Source organism: Corylus avellana, chromosome ca9 (assembly GCF_901000735.1).
Source record: "Corylus avellana chromosome ca9, CavTom2PMs-1.0".
NCBI classification, from domain to species: domain Eukaryota; kingdom Viridiplantae; phylum Streptophyta; class Magnoliopsida; order Fagales; family Betulaceae; genus Corylus; species Corylus avellana.
In genome coordinates this window covers 14,323,145-14,335,736 of record NC_081549.1, presented here as the reverse complement: position 1 = coordinate 14,335,736, position 12,592 = coordinate 14,323,145, and the positions used below count along the sequence as shown (strand labels likewise).

Genomic DNA, 12,592 nt, shown 5'->3' with positions numbered 1-12,592 from the left:
CTAGCAACCTCGAGAAGCAGACATTGACTTCAGTTAGGGCCAACGGCCACAAGCGACAAACAAATTATCACTGAATTCACATGTTAGGTTTGAGTCATGTTAAAGTACAAGTATAAAACTATATAAGCTAAATATAATCCAATTTATTTATTTAAACAAATTAAATTGAACGCTAACTCGCTAATTTCTTGTACGATTAATGTTAAATTCGCATATCGTATCAAAAATTGCTAGTACAAAATGTCACATGCAAACCCCATTCCGACCCATATAATTAATGTTAATACCATCAACTCTAAGAGCACTTACAATGACTTAGCAATTTTTTATTTTTATCTAAAATAGATAAACAAAATACTAAAAAACCACTCTACATCAATTATGCATCTCAAATATAAAATACTTTTTTTTTTTTTTTTGCATTTGTGAACCATGTTCCGCTACATGTAGTGGGCAATGTTCACATATCAATCTTATTAATATACTTTTTCTCTCTCCACATCTCTGTTTTCTCAAAAAAATTTCTTACTATTTCTCTTCCACATCTCTTTTCTCAAAATTTTCTCATACTATTTATCTCTCCACATCTTTTTTACCAAAGTTTGAAAAATTGGATCTTTAAGAAAAATACAATTATGATAAAAAAATAAAATTTAAATGATATAAATAAAAATAAATAAATAATCGAATGTATAATATCTATTAAAACTCATTAGCAAGTTTAATTACCTGTTTTGCATAAAAATATTCATAAGAGTAGTTGGCCCTGACTTTAAGCGGCGATTAAAGTGACATAAAATCGAATGAACTAGTATCGTCAAACGCAGAGACTGTCAATGACATTTCTTTTTCATCCATTGAAGCACACCAGGCAGTTTGATGCCCTTTGAAAGATATTAAGGGGCAGAGCCCAAAAATACAAAAATATTAGAAAAGAGAAGAAATAATTGCTATCAAGGGCATATTAGGCCTACTAAATATTTCATCACACAGTTATTCAAACAATAAAGCAGGAATTTCCTTCCTTTTTTTTTTTTTTTTCTTTGTTTTTTTCTCAATTCAGAACTGATAGATTTTCGAGATTCAAACTCAAAGCGCTCTTGTAAATGACTCCTCATTTAGCACTGGCAAGCTGGGTGCGGAGAAGCTTGGCAGCAGCAACCATATTTTTGAGAGCCGGCTTCACTTAGCACTGGCAAGCTGAGTGCGGAGAAGCTTGGCAGCAGCAACCATATTTTTGAGAGCCGGCTTCACTTCAGCGTATTTGCGAGTCTTGAGTCCACAATCAGGGTTAACCCACAAGATGTTTGTCTCAAGCACAGCAAGCATCTTGTTAATCCGGTCAGCAATCTCTTCAGTTGATGGTATTCTAGGAGAATGGATGTCATAGACACCAGGCCCAATTCCAGCACCATACTTGACTCCCTCACGGAAGACCGAAAGGAGCTTCTCATCGGAACGGGAGTTCTCAATGGTGATCACATCGGCATCCATGTCAATAATCGAGTGGATGATGTCGTTAAAGTTGGAGTAGCACATGTGGGTGTGGATCTGTAGATTGTTAGAGGATGAGCATAATGCAAAAAATGGAACCAAGAGAAGGAAATGAAAAGCTGTACTTTAAGGTATGAAATAGGGAGTGAAAACTGAAAAGGGAATAAACCTGGGTAGTGTCCTTGACACCACAGTTGGTGATCCTGAAGGAGTGAACAGCCCAATCCAAGTAGAAAGATTGCTCAGATTTCCTAAGGGGCAGCCCCTCTCTCAAAGCAGCCTCGTCGATTTGGATAACATTGATAGCAGCTTTCTCAAGATCCTCCACTTCGTCCTTGATGGCCAAAGCTATCTGATAGCAAGTCTCATGTCTGGGAATAGGAAAATATATCATGTTAAAGAGCTGCAGTCTAGAAAAGATCAACCAGTAAAAATAGATTTTGTCATCCCTTTTTCTTTTTTTGGCATCTGGGTGATGAAGGATTTTTATACCTGGGCTGGTCATTACGGACAAAGGACCAGTTGAGAATGGTGACAGGTCCCGTAAGCATTCCTTTCATTGGGCGGGCAGTCATGCTCTGAGCTGCAGAGGACCAGAATACGGTCATTGGATTGGGACGGCTCACATCACCATAGATGATGGGTGGCTTCACACAACGAGATCCATAAGATTGCACCCACCCATTGACAGTAAAGGCAAAACCTGACAACTGTTCCCCAAAGTACTCAACCATGTCGTTCCTCTGTAATGAAATTTTTTTCCCACAATTAGCAACACAAGGAAAGCTAGAAACCACACATAAATAAGGTAGCTCAGTTGCAAGAAATGCAAGAAATAAACTGAGATACTAATATCCGGGGAAATCCCACCTCAGGCTCTCCATGAACCAGAACATCAATATCAAGTTCTTCTTGGAGCTTGACAACTTTGTTAATTTCCTCCTTGATGGCCTTAACATATTCATCCTCGGAGATCCTAAAGAGAGTAACATTGATCAGGCATACATTAGATAAACTGTCGAAACCTCACTGGGTGCGAGTAAAAGAAGGAAAATTGTCAGCTTGCTTACTTCTTGGCCTTGTACTCACGACGGACCCTTCGGAGTTCAATGGTCTGGGGGAAGGACCCAATGGTGGTGGTTGGGAGAATTGGAAGGTTGAGCTTCTTCTGTTGAGCATCCAGTCTGGCACTCACATTTGTGGCACGCCGGTGGTCAGAACCCTTCAAAGCAGCAGCCTGATAAAGCAAAGATATCAAGTCACCAGTAAATACAGAGCCAATGAAGCACAGCCACTTAAAATGCAGAAAAGTGAAAAATGAAAAATGCACTCACAGCTTTCTGAACAGCCTCATTTGTCACCCTTGGGGACGACTTCCTTGATGCCAGAGCTGCAGCATTAGCAGAGAAGAATGCCTGAAAATAGAACCACCAACAGTGAGTACATTGCATTTATATCGACTAAAGAAAAGTAATAAACAAACTCAAAGTCAAGTTGCCTTCATGGATGCTGTTTTAAGAGATTTCTCTCAGAAGTACAAACAAAAACCCAACTAAATTTTCAAAGCAAACAATGCTGCATTACATAGCCAACTGTCCCTTCTAAATTTATAACTCTACTAACCAATCTTCACCATTATCCTCAATGGGACCTTGTATTTCCAGTGGTAATATGAAGAAAGGAAGGCTACCTCATCCTTGTGACCAGCCAATGCCTTAGCCAATGCATTCACTTCAACAACTTTCTGTGCTGCAAAAGCAAGCCATGATTTGATTTCCTTGTCCAGCTTAGTCTCATTAATCAGATCAACAGCAGTGTGGAGAAGCGAGCAGGAGGTAGAGACCACAAGTTTATCTGCACCGACAAGATAAAAACATTAATAGAACTTCATACAATTAAAGCATCTATCACCACGGGCAACAAATTGCACAAAAAATGTGTACCTTTGCCCACAATGCCCTCAAGAGCCTTTAATGTACCAAGAGAAGCAGCAAGATCATTGGCCCAAATGTTCCTTCCATCAACGACTCCAGCAAAGAGGTATTTACCCTTAGGGAATTTACCCTTGATCAAATCAAGGGTCTTACTTCCACGGACCAAATCAAATCCAAAAGCAGTGACACCCTTCAAAGAAGTGAGTGTCGTGTATGCCTCAGCAGGAATATCGGCAAAGTAGGTCTCGATGAGAACATTCAAGCCAGACAAAGATGACTCCAGTTCAGAGTAGGCCTCGGTGAATGCTTTCAATTTGTGAGAATCAAGATCCATCACAAGGGTAGGCTCATCAAACTGAATCCAGGAAGCACCAGCTGATTTAAGCTCAGATATCACTTCCCTGAAGAGTTGTTCATTGATACAACAGTAAATTTAAGAAGTCAAATCATTTTAGATCCATAATCAAAATGACATACATGCGAGGTAACAACATCTTACTTGTAAATAGGAAGGATTTTGCCGAGAAGGGAGAGAAGAGGGAAGTTCTTCTCAACACCCTTCGCAGGTTTAGACAGCAACAAGTAGGACACAGGGCCAACAAGGACAGGAACAGTATCTACTCCAAGCTGCAAAAGAGAGGGAGAAACTCGATACTCAAAAATATTATTAATAAACTTGTTTAAAGTAAAATAAGTCCAAGAAAATCATTCAGAAAAAAATCATATGGGATTAAAGTTGTACAACAGTTCATTGGGTCCACATGGTAGGAATAGCCCCCAACCCCCCACCTACCAAAGAAAAGGTGAAGGGGGGGAAAACTAGTAATTGTGATCATAAGAAGCAAACCCGGCAGGTACATGCTATGTTTGTTCCTATATATTTCTTAAATTCAATACGAAGTTATTCGATATTTTCAAAATAAATCCCCTCTACTTTAATTACATTTGGCAAAGAAAAAGTTACTACATTTATTGTCCTCGTATCTTGATGAAGTGCTAGGATACACCTATTTTATTATATATCCAATTAGTTAACGGATAGAACAAATGAACTATAGAATTGAAATAGAGTCATACCGCCTTAGCCTCCTTGTATTCATCGACTGCCTTGTGAGAAGCATAAGAGAACTTCACATCAGGTCCCAACTCAGGGACAATGAAATGGCTAAATCAACACAACAACAATAGATCAGTATAAAACTACAAAAACCAATAACGATAGTAGAAATATCTTCATCAACGCAACATGTAAAGGAAGGTCAGCACTTACTAGTTGGTGTCAAACCACTTGGTCATTTCCATAGCAGGTACAGATGCATTTCCTCTGGCCATGGAGAAGTAGGTGTCAAATCCAATCTCACCACCATTCCAACCATATCTCGCTGGAACAGCACCGAGCAGTGCAGTGGTGTCAAGCACCTGATCATAGTATGAGAAAGTGTTGCTGGGGATGTGCTTGATCCCAGCATCGGACATTTGCTTCCAGATGGAAGACCTGAGATCAGCAGACACCTTTTGCAAATCCTCGGCGCTGCTTTTCCCATCCCAGAATGATTCCAAAGCAAACTTTAGCTCTCTCTTGGGGCCCATGCGAGGGTATCCAACAATGTGTGACGCCATTATACTAAATCACAAGATCCAGACCAAAAACAAAATTCAGTTCTAATGACCCAAACTACTGGTAGCAAATGAGAAGCTTGCTCATATCATAGATTCTTGAAATCTTCCACTATGCATGCAGCAAGTTAGATAAGTGAAACTAAAAAATATTAATTAACAGATACTATTTAATGAAACATCTTCCAAAGTACAATAATACACGAAAAGTTTCAAAGTACAAAAAGTTTCAAATAGCAGATTCATGAAATCTTTCATTATAACAGTAAATTATGAAACATGCAGTTTCAAATTACAATTTAAGCCGCTGTCGAAAATACAGATCTACGATGCACTATTAAGGAAGATCATTTCTAATTTCTATGCTCCATAACAGATTCCATATGTCTCACCTATAAGATTGTTTTGCATTAAGATTACCAAAATCAGACACTAATGCAATTTGTAGGTTCATAAAGGAGTTGTTTGAGGAACAATCAACTTATTTGCGGTGCCATCTTCGGAAATTCAATTAAGTAAAGCTATAGAATCGAATATCGAAAGCAGGGCATTGATCTGAAATTGGAGAACAGAGCAAGTTCAAATTGCAAATGACTGTCTACATTCAGTTGAGTAAATCTTAAACACCCAGAAGCTATTCCACTTCAGATCTATTGCAAAAGGCAAAACCCAGTACTAGATCTACAAGTACAAGCCAGAAACCAATAGATCCGTGGACCCAACATACGCAGCAACCAGCCACCGACAACAACAAACGAATCCCAGAAATGCTAACCCAACGAAAAAACAAACGGTCCTTGTATTGGCACACTCACCAATAGATCCCAGCGAGGAAAACAGACTTTAGACTAACAGAGAGCAGTAAAGAAAAGACAAGGACCAAGAACAGCAACTACTAGATCAGTTCAAAGACATCACATGTATTTACGAATGATTGAAGAAGAGGGAGGGGTTATCGTGTGCTTGCATGGGAAATGAAGGACTGAGAGCAACGAACGGAGCGTACAAGCGTACCTTTCGGAGGAAGAACCGCTTGGGTGAGAGAGACTGGTTCTTTAGTTCTCAGTCAATACAAGATATGGAGCAGAGAGAGCAAAGCGCGAGTTGAAAGGAGAGCCTTCCGGGGGTATTTATAGCCGATTTCGGGACCGGGGGTGGTAGATCTAGCACATTTTTCTATGTTCAATTATAAAATACTGTCATTTACCAAATAAAATAAAATAAAATAATTATAAAATTGTTTGATTTTTGCACGCGCTCTTATAGGTCGCGTGGGGGGAGATGAGGGTGAATAGGGAGGGCCCCAGTCTTGGTATTAGGTGATGACACCGACTAGTTTCGTGTTTTGTACTTCTACTTCTATTAGTACCAAGGAAGCAGATGTCGTTGGGACACTTTTATGCACCATGAACAAACACATGGGATGATACGCAAAAGAAGCAAAAGAGTAAATGAGTTTGTCGGTACAAGCCACAATTTTCTTACGATTCGCGAATTTGACATAAATGAATATGATATGAAGTTACAAAATTTATATTTAACTTGAGCGGGTTTTGGTAAAAAAGGGGTCATCTTGTTAATTTTCGTGTTAGACGGGTTAACTCGCTAGAACTGTCTGCCCCGTTTTTCTTTTTATTAAAAAAAGTGAAAAAACCTAAACCTAAACCCATAGCATTTGTTTCTTTTTTCTTTGTTACTTTGTTTTTGCTAGCTCTCTTTTACTATCTTTTTCTTAATATGGTTCCACCTTACTTGGTAAGTGATTTGGTGTTATGGGTTTAATTCCAAGAGATGATGGAGTTGCTATTTGCTATTTATTAAACATATTAGAAACAATTCCCAAAGCACTTATCATGTAAACCTTATAGTTTGAAATTTGCTATTTGCTATGATGGAAATGAAAATTTGCTAATCTTTGTGAATGCTTTTATTAAATGCTAATTTGCTAATTTAATAGACAATTAAACCAATTATGTTTTTATCACATTCTGAATGGTTTTATTAATTGTCAATTATCAACATTTTTCCTTCAAATGGGTTGTGTTGGGTCATGTCAACCTGACACTACTCGTAGCTAAATGGGTCATATTTAACCTGATATAACCTGTAAGTTAAACGGGTTGTGTTGGGTTATGTCAACTCAACAAGACATGTTATTTTAAACGGGTCGTATTGGGTTACTCGATAATTTTCTATGTTGTGCCAGGGTTTTGCTGTTTGACCCGGTTATCTAAATAGGTCGTGTCCGGGTGGCAAGTCAAGTGGGTCGGGTTTGGGTTGCCTACCAATCCGTTTTGCCATCCCTATCGATATGTGTTAGTGAAGAAATAGTTCTTGTTAGAACAGTTCTAGGAGTGAAGAAATAGTTCTTGTTAAAATAGTTTCAAGAGTGAAGAAATAGTTATTGTCAGACCAGTTTCTGGACAGAGTGAACTACACGTTCTTTGAGGCATTTATAACCTTCAATCTGCGTTTCTTGATGCTCCCACAATCGTTGCAAAACAAGGGAATAAGCAAAGGAGCTTGCCAGGTGTGCCGATAGGGTCTCACTCTGATGCCTAAGTCAATTTCTTGGATAATATGTACGCCTGAAGTACAAAATTTCAGTCTGAGGTTTATACTTGGGGTATGAGCCTATTTATAGTTAGAGAAGTGGAGTATGACCTGAATTAGGTCTTTTACTTTAACCTGGCTTGGGCGTTTTTAGAGTTTGATTTGGACCTGGACTCCTACTTCAATTCAATTTGGTGTAGGACTATTAGACCAAATTCTTCAAGGAGTCCCAATTGGACCCAGATTATGTCTCCTACTCCAATTCAACTTCGAGTAGGAATCTAACTTGGATTCTTCAGGATAAGACCTAGTGTAATACCCCAACCCTAACCCTAGGGTTAGTTGGGATCAAGTTGGGATGGTTCAGGTAAGTTTCCGGGGCGCCCTGAGGATTGATCCTAAGCAACTAGGATTGATCCTCCATTAGTCAGGATTGATCCTAGGCCCCAAAGGATTAATTTAGCAACCATTACATTCTCGGTTTGTCCAAAGGTATGAGAACTTGTAGGAGAGGAGATTGTGTCATTAGCGAGGGTATGCGGGTGGTGAGCTTAGAAGGAGCAATGGTTGTCTAGGATGAGTGAATACAAAATGGTGTATTGTGGGGAGGAACCGTCAGAGGTAGTGGACTAGGTTGTAAAGAGAGAGATACTCGTACGAGATGACATTCCAATGTAAATATATCTGGAGGTAAGGTGGAGGCATTGTTAGATTTATTTTGGCCTTGTTCAATGGCCAAAACATTTGTTTGTATTTCTCATTCATTTCCCAAGTGTTGAGGTGAAGATTGGATGTTTGAGAAGTGTTCTATGTGTTTTGCGTTGGATGGGTGTCAGAATTGGCAAGTAATAGGACATACAGAGTTGCTCTCGAACCTCCCCATTAGATGGGCATCAGAATGGGCAAGTAATGGGACATACAGAGTTGCTCTTGGACCTCCCCGTTAGATGGACGTCAGAATGCGGATGTCACGGGATATCAAGAGTTACTCTCGACCTTCCTTGTTGGATAGTACGTCAGAACGCAAATGTGACGGGATACCAAGAGTTGGGCTTGGCCTTCGCCGTTGGATGACATGACAGAATGCAAATGTGACAGGTGTTTCTACCTTTCCTATTGGATGATCATCGGCAAGTATTTAGATCTAGTTTATTTTTCTCTTTATGTCTTAACAAGAACTAACTCATGTTATGACGAAATGTTTTCAAAATGTCAGATCTACAATATTTTGCTCTTCCTATCAGAACGTGAGCTAGCTCCCGTTAAGATGTGAAGAAAGAAAGCTATAGTGCTATAAATACTTGTCTTGGTTTCAGAACTCGTTGAACTTTTATGATTACACTCTTAAGAGTTTGGAGGTTTCGCGGTTGTAGTGACCCAAATAATTAACTAAACTTAGGTAGCTTACTTAGAAGGTTAATTTGGGTTTTGGGTCACTAGGAACAGCTAGAGGGGAATTTTGGAAATTTTGGACTTTCGAACCGAACGTACGCTAGGGTTGTCGGACGAACGCTAGGAAATTTTATGGAGGAGCCTTACGACCTCGGTGAGTACAAACTCACATGGATACTTGTTGTTACTTTTCCCACGACTATTATATATATATATATATTAAACATACATATTTTGCAACTCTCATGAAATACATTTTGGACTGCTTTGAACTCTTTTTTGTGAAAACGTATGTTGATTAACAAGATAATGATGAGACTTGTAAAACTATGCATATTAAAGACGGATAAGATTAATTGCATCGTATGACATGGTACACCGGTGATGAGTGCCAAATATTGCATATTTGGACTCCTTAATTTGCATTTGCTAAGCCTTTAATTTTATTATTTTCTGATGTTTCGATTAGTTTTGGTGTTTTAGTGTTTTGTAGGTCGCTAAGGGAAAATGACGCCTTTAAGGGAAAATCCATTAATTCTGGGCTTAAGACACTTCAGTGAGCATTAACAGCAAATTTTGATCGAGTGATGATTCTTACCCGACGAGTCCCACTAAAAAGGTCATATCTAGAGTTGTAGAGCTCAGATTGAAGTAATCTTGGTGCCATTGGAAAGCTAACTCAAAGATCTATAAAGTCATGCTCACAAAAGTAGGCAAATTCTGATTGGTAGTGCACTCGAGCACACTCGCGCCCTGTGCCACAGGAGACATGTTGCACAAGTGCGATCGATCGCACCTAGAGTGCGATCAACCGCACTCGGCCAACCTGGCAGTGCAAAAACCCTAAAATTAGCTTATAAATACTTTTTTTTTTATTGTAAACGTACGGAGACAAGCCGGGGGCGCCGTACTTTGTTAAAATTCGTGTTTTCTGGGTTTTTGGAGCTTTAAACTCCAATTCTATTATAAGTTTTACGTTTTTTTACGATGTCAATTCATTTTGTTATGATTTTTGTTATCATGAGAGGCTAAAACCTTCAACTAAGGTTAAAGATGAAACCTCGTCATTGATAAACATTCATGTTCTTGTCCTTTTATGTATACAATGTGATTTTTAATTAAATTGTTGTTCGAAGTTAATTCAATTGTTTGATTAATTTCATTTGATTGAATGTTCTTTTATTCATGCTAAATTTTATATTTGTTGTGTTTTGTTTGGGGGTACATCGAATGATTGGATTGAGACTAATATCTATTGTGATCTACGGATACTGTGGATGATTTGATTTCAATTGAATATTCGTTGTGATTCTTTTAATGGATGGATTCATCGAATGATTTAATGTGCGTGTTTACGACTTTTGAACAATGTATAAACTTTTCGGTTGTTTGTTGTATGCATAAAATGCAAGAACATGTTGTTTGATTTGGCGAGGCGGATTCGGATAACCTTTTGTACTTTTCCCATTAATTGTTTTTAAATCATTTAGTTTAGTTTATGTTTATGTTTTTTTTTTTTGCACGACAGAAATACAAAATTTGGAACTAGGTTAAGATAAACTTGGTTTAAACTAGAAATTTGACTTTTGCAAAAACGTCTCCCTGTGGATTTGACCTCGCACTTGCACACACACTTTATTGCACATGACTCGTGCACTTGCGTGTACAATTAAATTTGTACATCAAATTTTTGAGCCGTTGCCAGGGAGTTGTTTGTTTGTGAAAATTGATTTTTGTTTAAATTGATTTTATTTTTCTACTTGTAATTTTCTTTTTACAATTTGTTTTTTTTTTTTTTGTTTTTTTTTTTTTAAAATTATTTGTTTCTGCTTATAGCGTTACTAACAAAAGAAAAAAAAAAAAAAAAAAAGAGAGAGAAAAGTTGCTTGTTTTTTATGTTTCTATTGCGCTCAATACGAACTAGTCCCCGCCAAAGCGCTTCGATCGCATCACCACAAAGGCCATTTATTCGAGCCTAACGTAGCATCCCGCTGCGGCTCATCGACGCCTATTGGCGCAAGAGACACCCGCCAAGATCTACGCCGACACACATCACCGCCGAAAGACCGCAGACCGATCAAAATGGCCATCACCTAAAATTTTGCCAAACTTATGTTTGGTCCGCTTTCAGACTTTTGAAGCCTTTTGTTTTTTTGTAGTTCCATTATTGTGATGGCAAGAAGTTTTCATTTTTGTTTATTTTAGTTTCTTTTTTAAAAAAAAAAAAAAAAAAAAAAAAAAAAATTGGTTACCATTTCACGTGGAGGTGTGTTTTGCTTTAAAGAGTGAGGATAAGAATGAATTTTTCGTTTGGTAATTTTAATGCTACTCCTAGTTGTAGGACACCCACTCCAACCAACTACCCTCAGAATTTTCACCCACATGGACCATGTTCATACTGCTCAAACCCGTATCATAGTTCTGGTAATTGTCCATCCTGGGGACAGTTTTCCAATTTTTCATATGAGTAGATGAACACCAATTTCTCCGGTCCGGGGTCTGAATCAACTTCCAATTTCTACACCCTAGACTGGAACAACCATTCTGATTTCTCATGGCAAGCTTATGCTACGGGAAATTATGCTCCCCAATCTCATGAACTGCACCATCCTGAATATCCGCAGTTCAATAACCATTCTTCAATGCCTTCACCTTGCAATTACCCTCTTCAAGAGTCATTAGTGCAACATTTTCCAACTGCTCATGTCGATGACTTAGAGAAGAGAGTAAACCAACTCATGGCAGCTAGGCGTGCCCATACCCAACCTCCTCCCACTCATGCATCTCATAAGTCATGCTCATATTGTTATCATCATTCTCATCGGATAGATGATTGTCCATTCATTAACCATTACATGATTGATGAGGAAAATGCCAGCAAGTCTGCACATGAGCATGATCAAACCACCATCATACTTGGGAGTGAGGAAAAAGATGAGGAGACTGTTGATGAGCCAAGTCTGGAGGACCCATTGAGAAAGTGCTTTGCTCAATTTGGATGTAACCTAGACCTTGACAAGTTACTTGAGTAAGCTGATGACTTATTGGACCCCACTCCTGTTGTGCCAAATATCTACCTAAATTAGTAGGTAAATAATGGTACGTTATACCTACAAGTACACAAGGTCAACATAGTAGTATATGGTGTAAGTACATGATCATTCCCACGAGGATTGCTGAATTTTGCTTAAAAATAAATTCCTTAATTAAAACAAAGATTGATTTTTTTTTTAAGTGATGATAATAAAAGGTAGGGCTTTGATATCCACCACTAATTATATTTAGCTAATATAACAATATGACAATGCTTTGATCATGTTATGCATATCTAATGTTTGTCAACCTAAGGGCATGACATATACTCCTTAAGCTATAGATCTCCCTAAGCAAAGAGTTAGGCATTGCGTATACTCTAACTCTTTTCTTTTCTAAGGGATTTAGCATGGTGTATACTAAGTTGTTCCTTAGGAAAGCATATACTCTATGGAAATCGACAAACACATGAGGCCTAGGACATGGGCGTATACTTCCGGTTCCCCATGTTAATTAACCCAAGAACCGCGGTGTGGATTCTTTTGTTACTTTTATTAAACCAAGGACTC

At 38.4% G+C, this 12,592-nt stretch overlaps 1 protein-coding gene across 2 annotated transcripts; it reads right to left on the bottom strand.

Moving 5' to 3' along the window:
* Window positions 1-828: 828 nt before the first annotated feature.
* On the bottom strand, window positions 829-6,168 carry LOC132191370 (5-methyltetrahydropteroyltriglutamate--homocysteine methyltransferase). 2 transcript variants are annotated; one of them, XM_059606339.1, is made up of 12 exons: window positions 6,060-6,168; window positions 4,699-5,052; window positions 4,506-4,593; window positions 3,928-4,055; window positions 3,438-3,829; window positions 3,185-3,348; window positions 2,829-2,909; window positions 2,565-2,731; window positions 2,365-2,470; window positions 1,987-2,237; window positions 1,664-1,865; window positions 829-1,551 (listed from the first exon to the last, which is right to left on the bottom strand). In XM_059606339.1, exons 2-12 carry the CDS (start codon window positions 5,046-5,048, stop codon window positions 1,183-1,185), a joined length of 2,298 nt encoding a protein of 765 aa, XP_059462322.1. In that variant the 5' UTR covers window positions 5,049-5,052; window positions 6,060-6,168; the 3' UTR covers window positions 829-1,182. The 2 variants fall into 2 exon arrangements, with proteins under 2 accessions (XP_059462322.1, XP_059462321.1); XM_059606338.1 differs by lacking the exon at window positions 6,060-6,168 and adding an exon at window positions 5,438-5,630.
* Between the last annotated feature and the right edge of the window lie 6,424 nt (window positions 6,169-12,592).

Coding starts and splice junctions, on each gene's coding strand:
- LOC132191370 (XM_059606338.1), bottom strand. CDS start 5,499: ATGAACCTACAAATTGCATTAGTGTCTGATTTTGGTAATCTTAATGCA. Junction 3,830..3,927: donor AAAATCCTTCCTATTTACAA/GTAAGATGTTGT, acceptor ACAACTCTTCAG/GGAAGTGATATCTGAGCTTA. Junction 2,910..3,184: donor TGGCTGGTCACAAGGATGAG/GTAGCCTTCCTT, acceptor TTCTATTTTCAG/GCATTCTTCTCTGCTAATGC.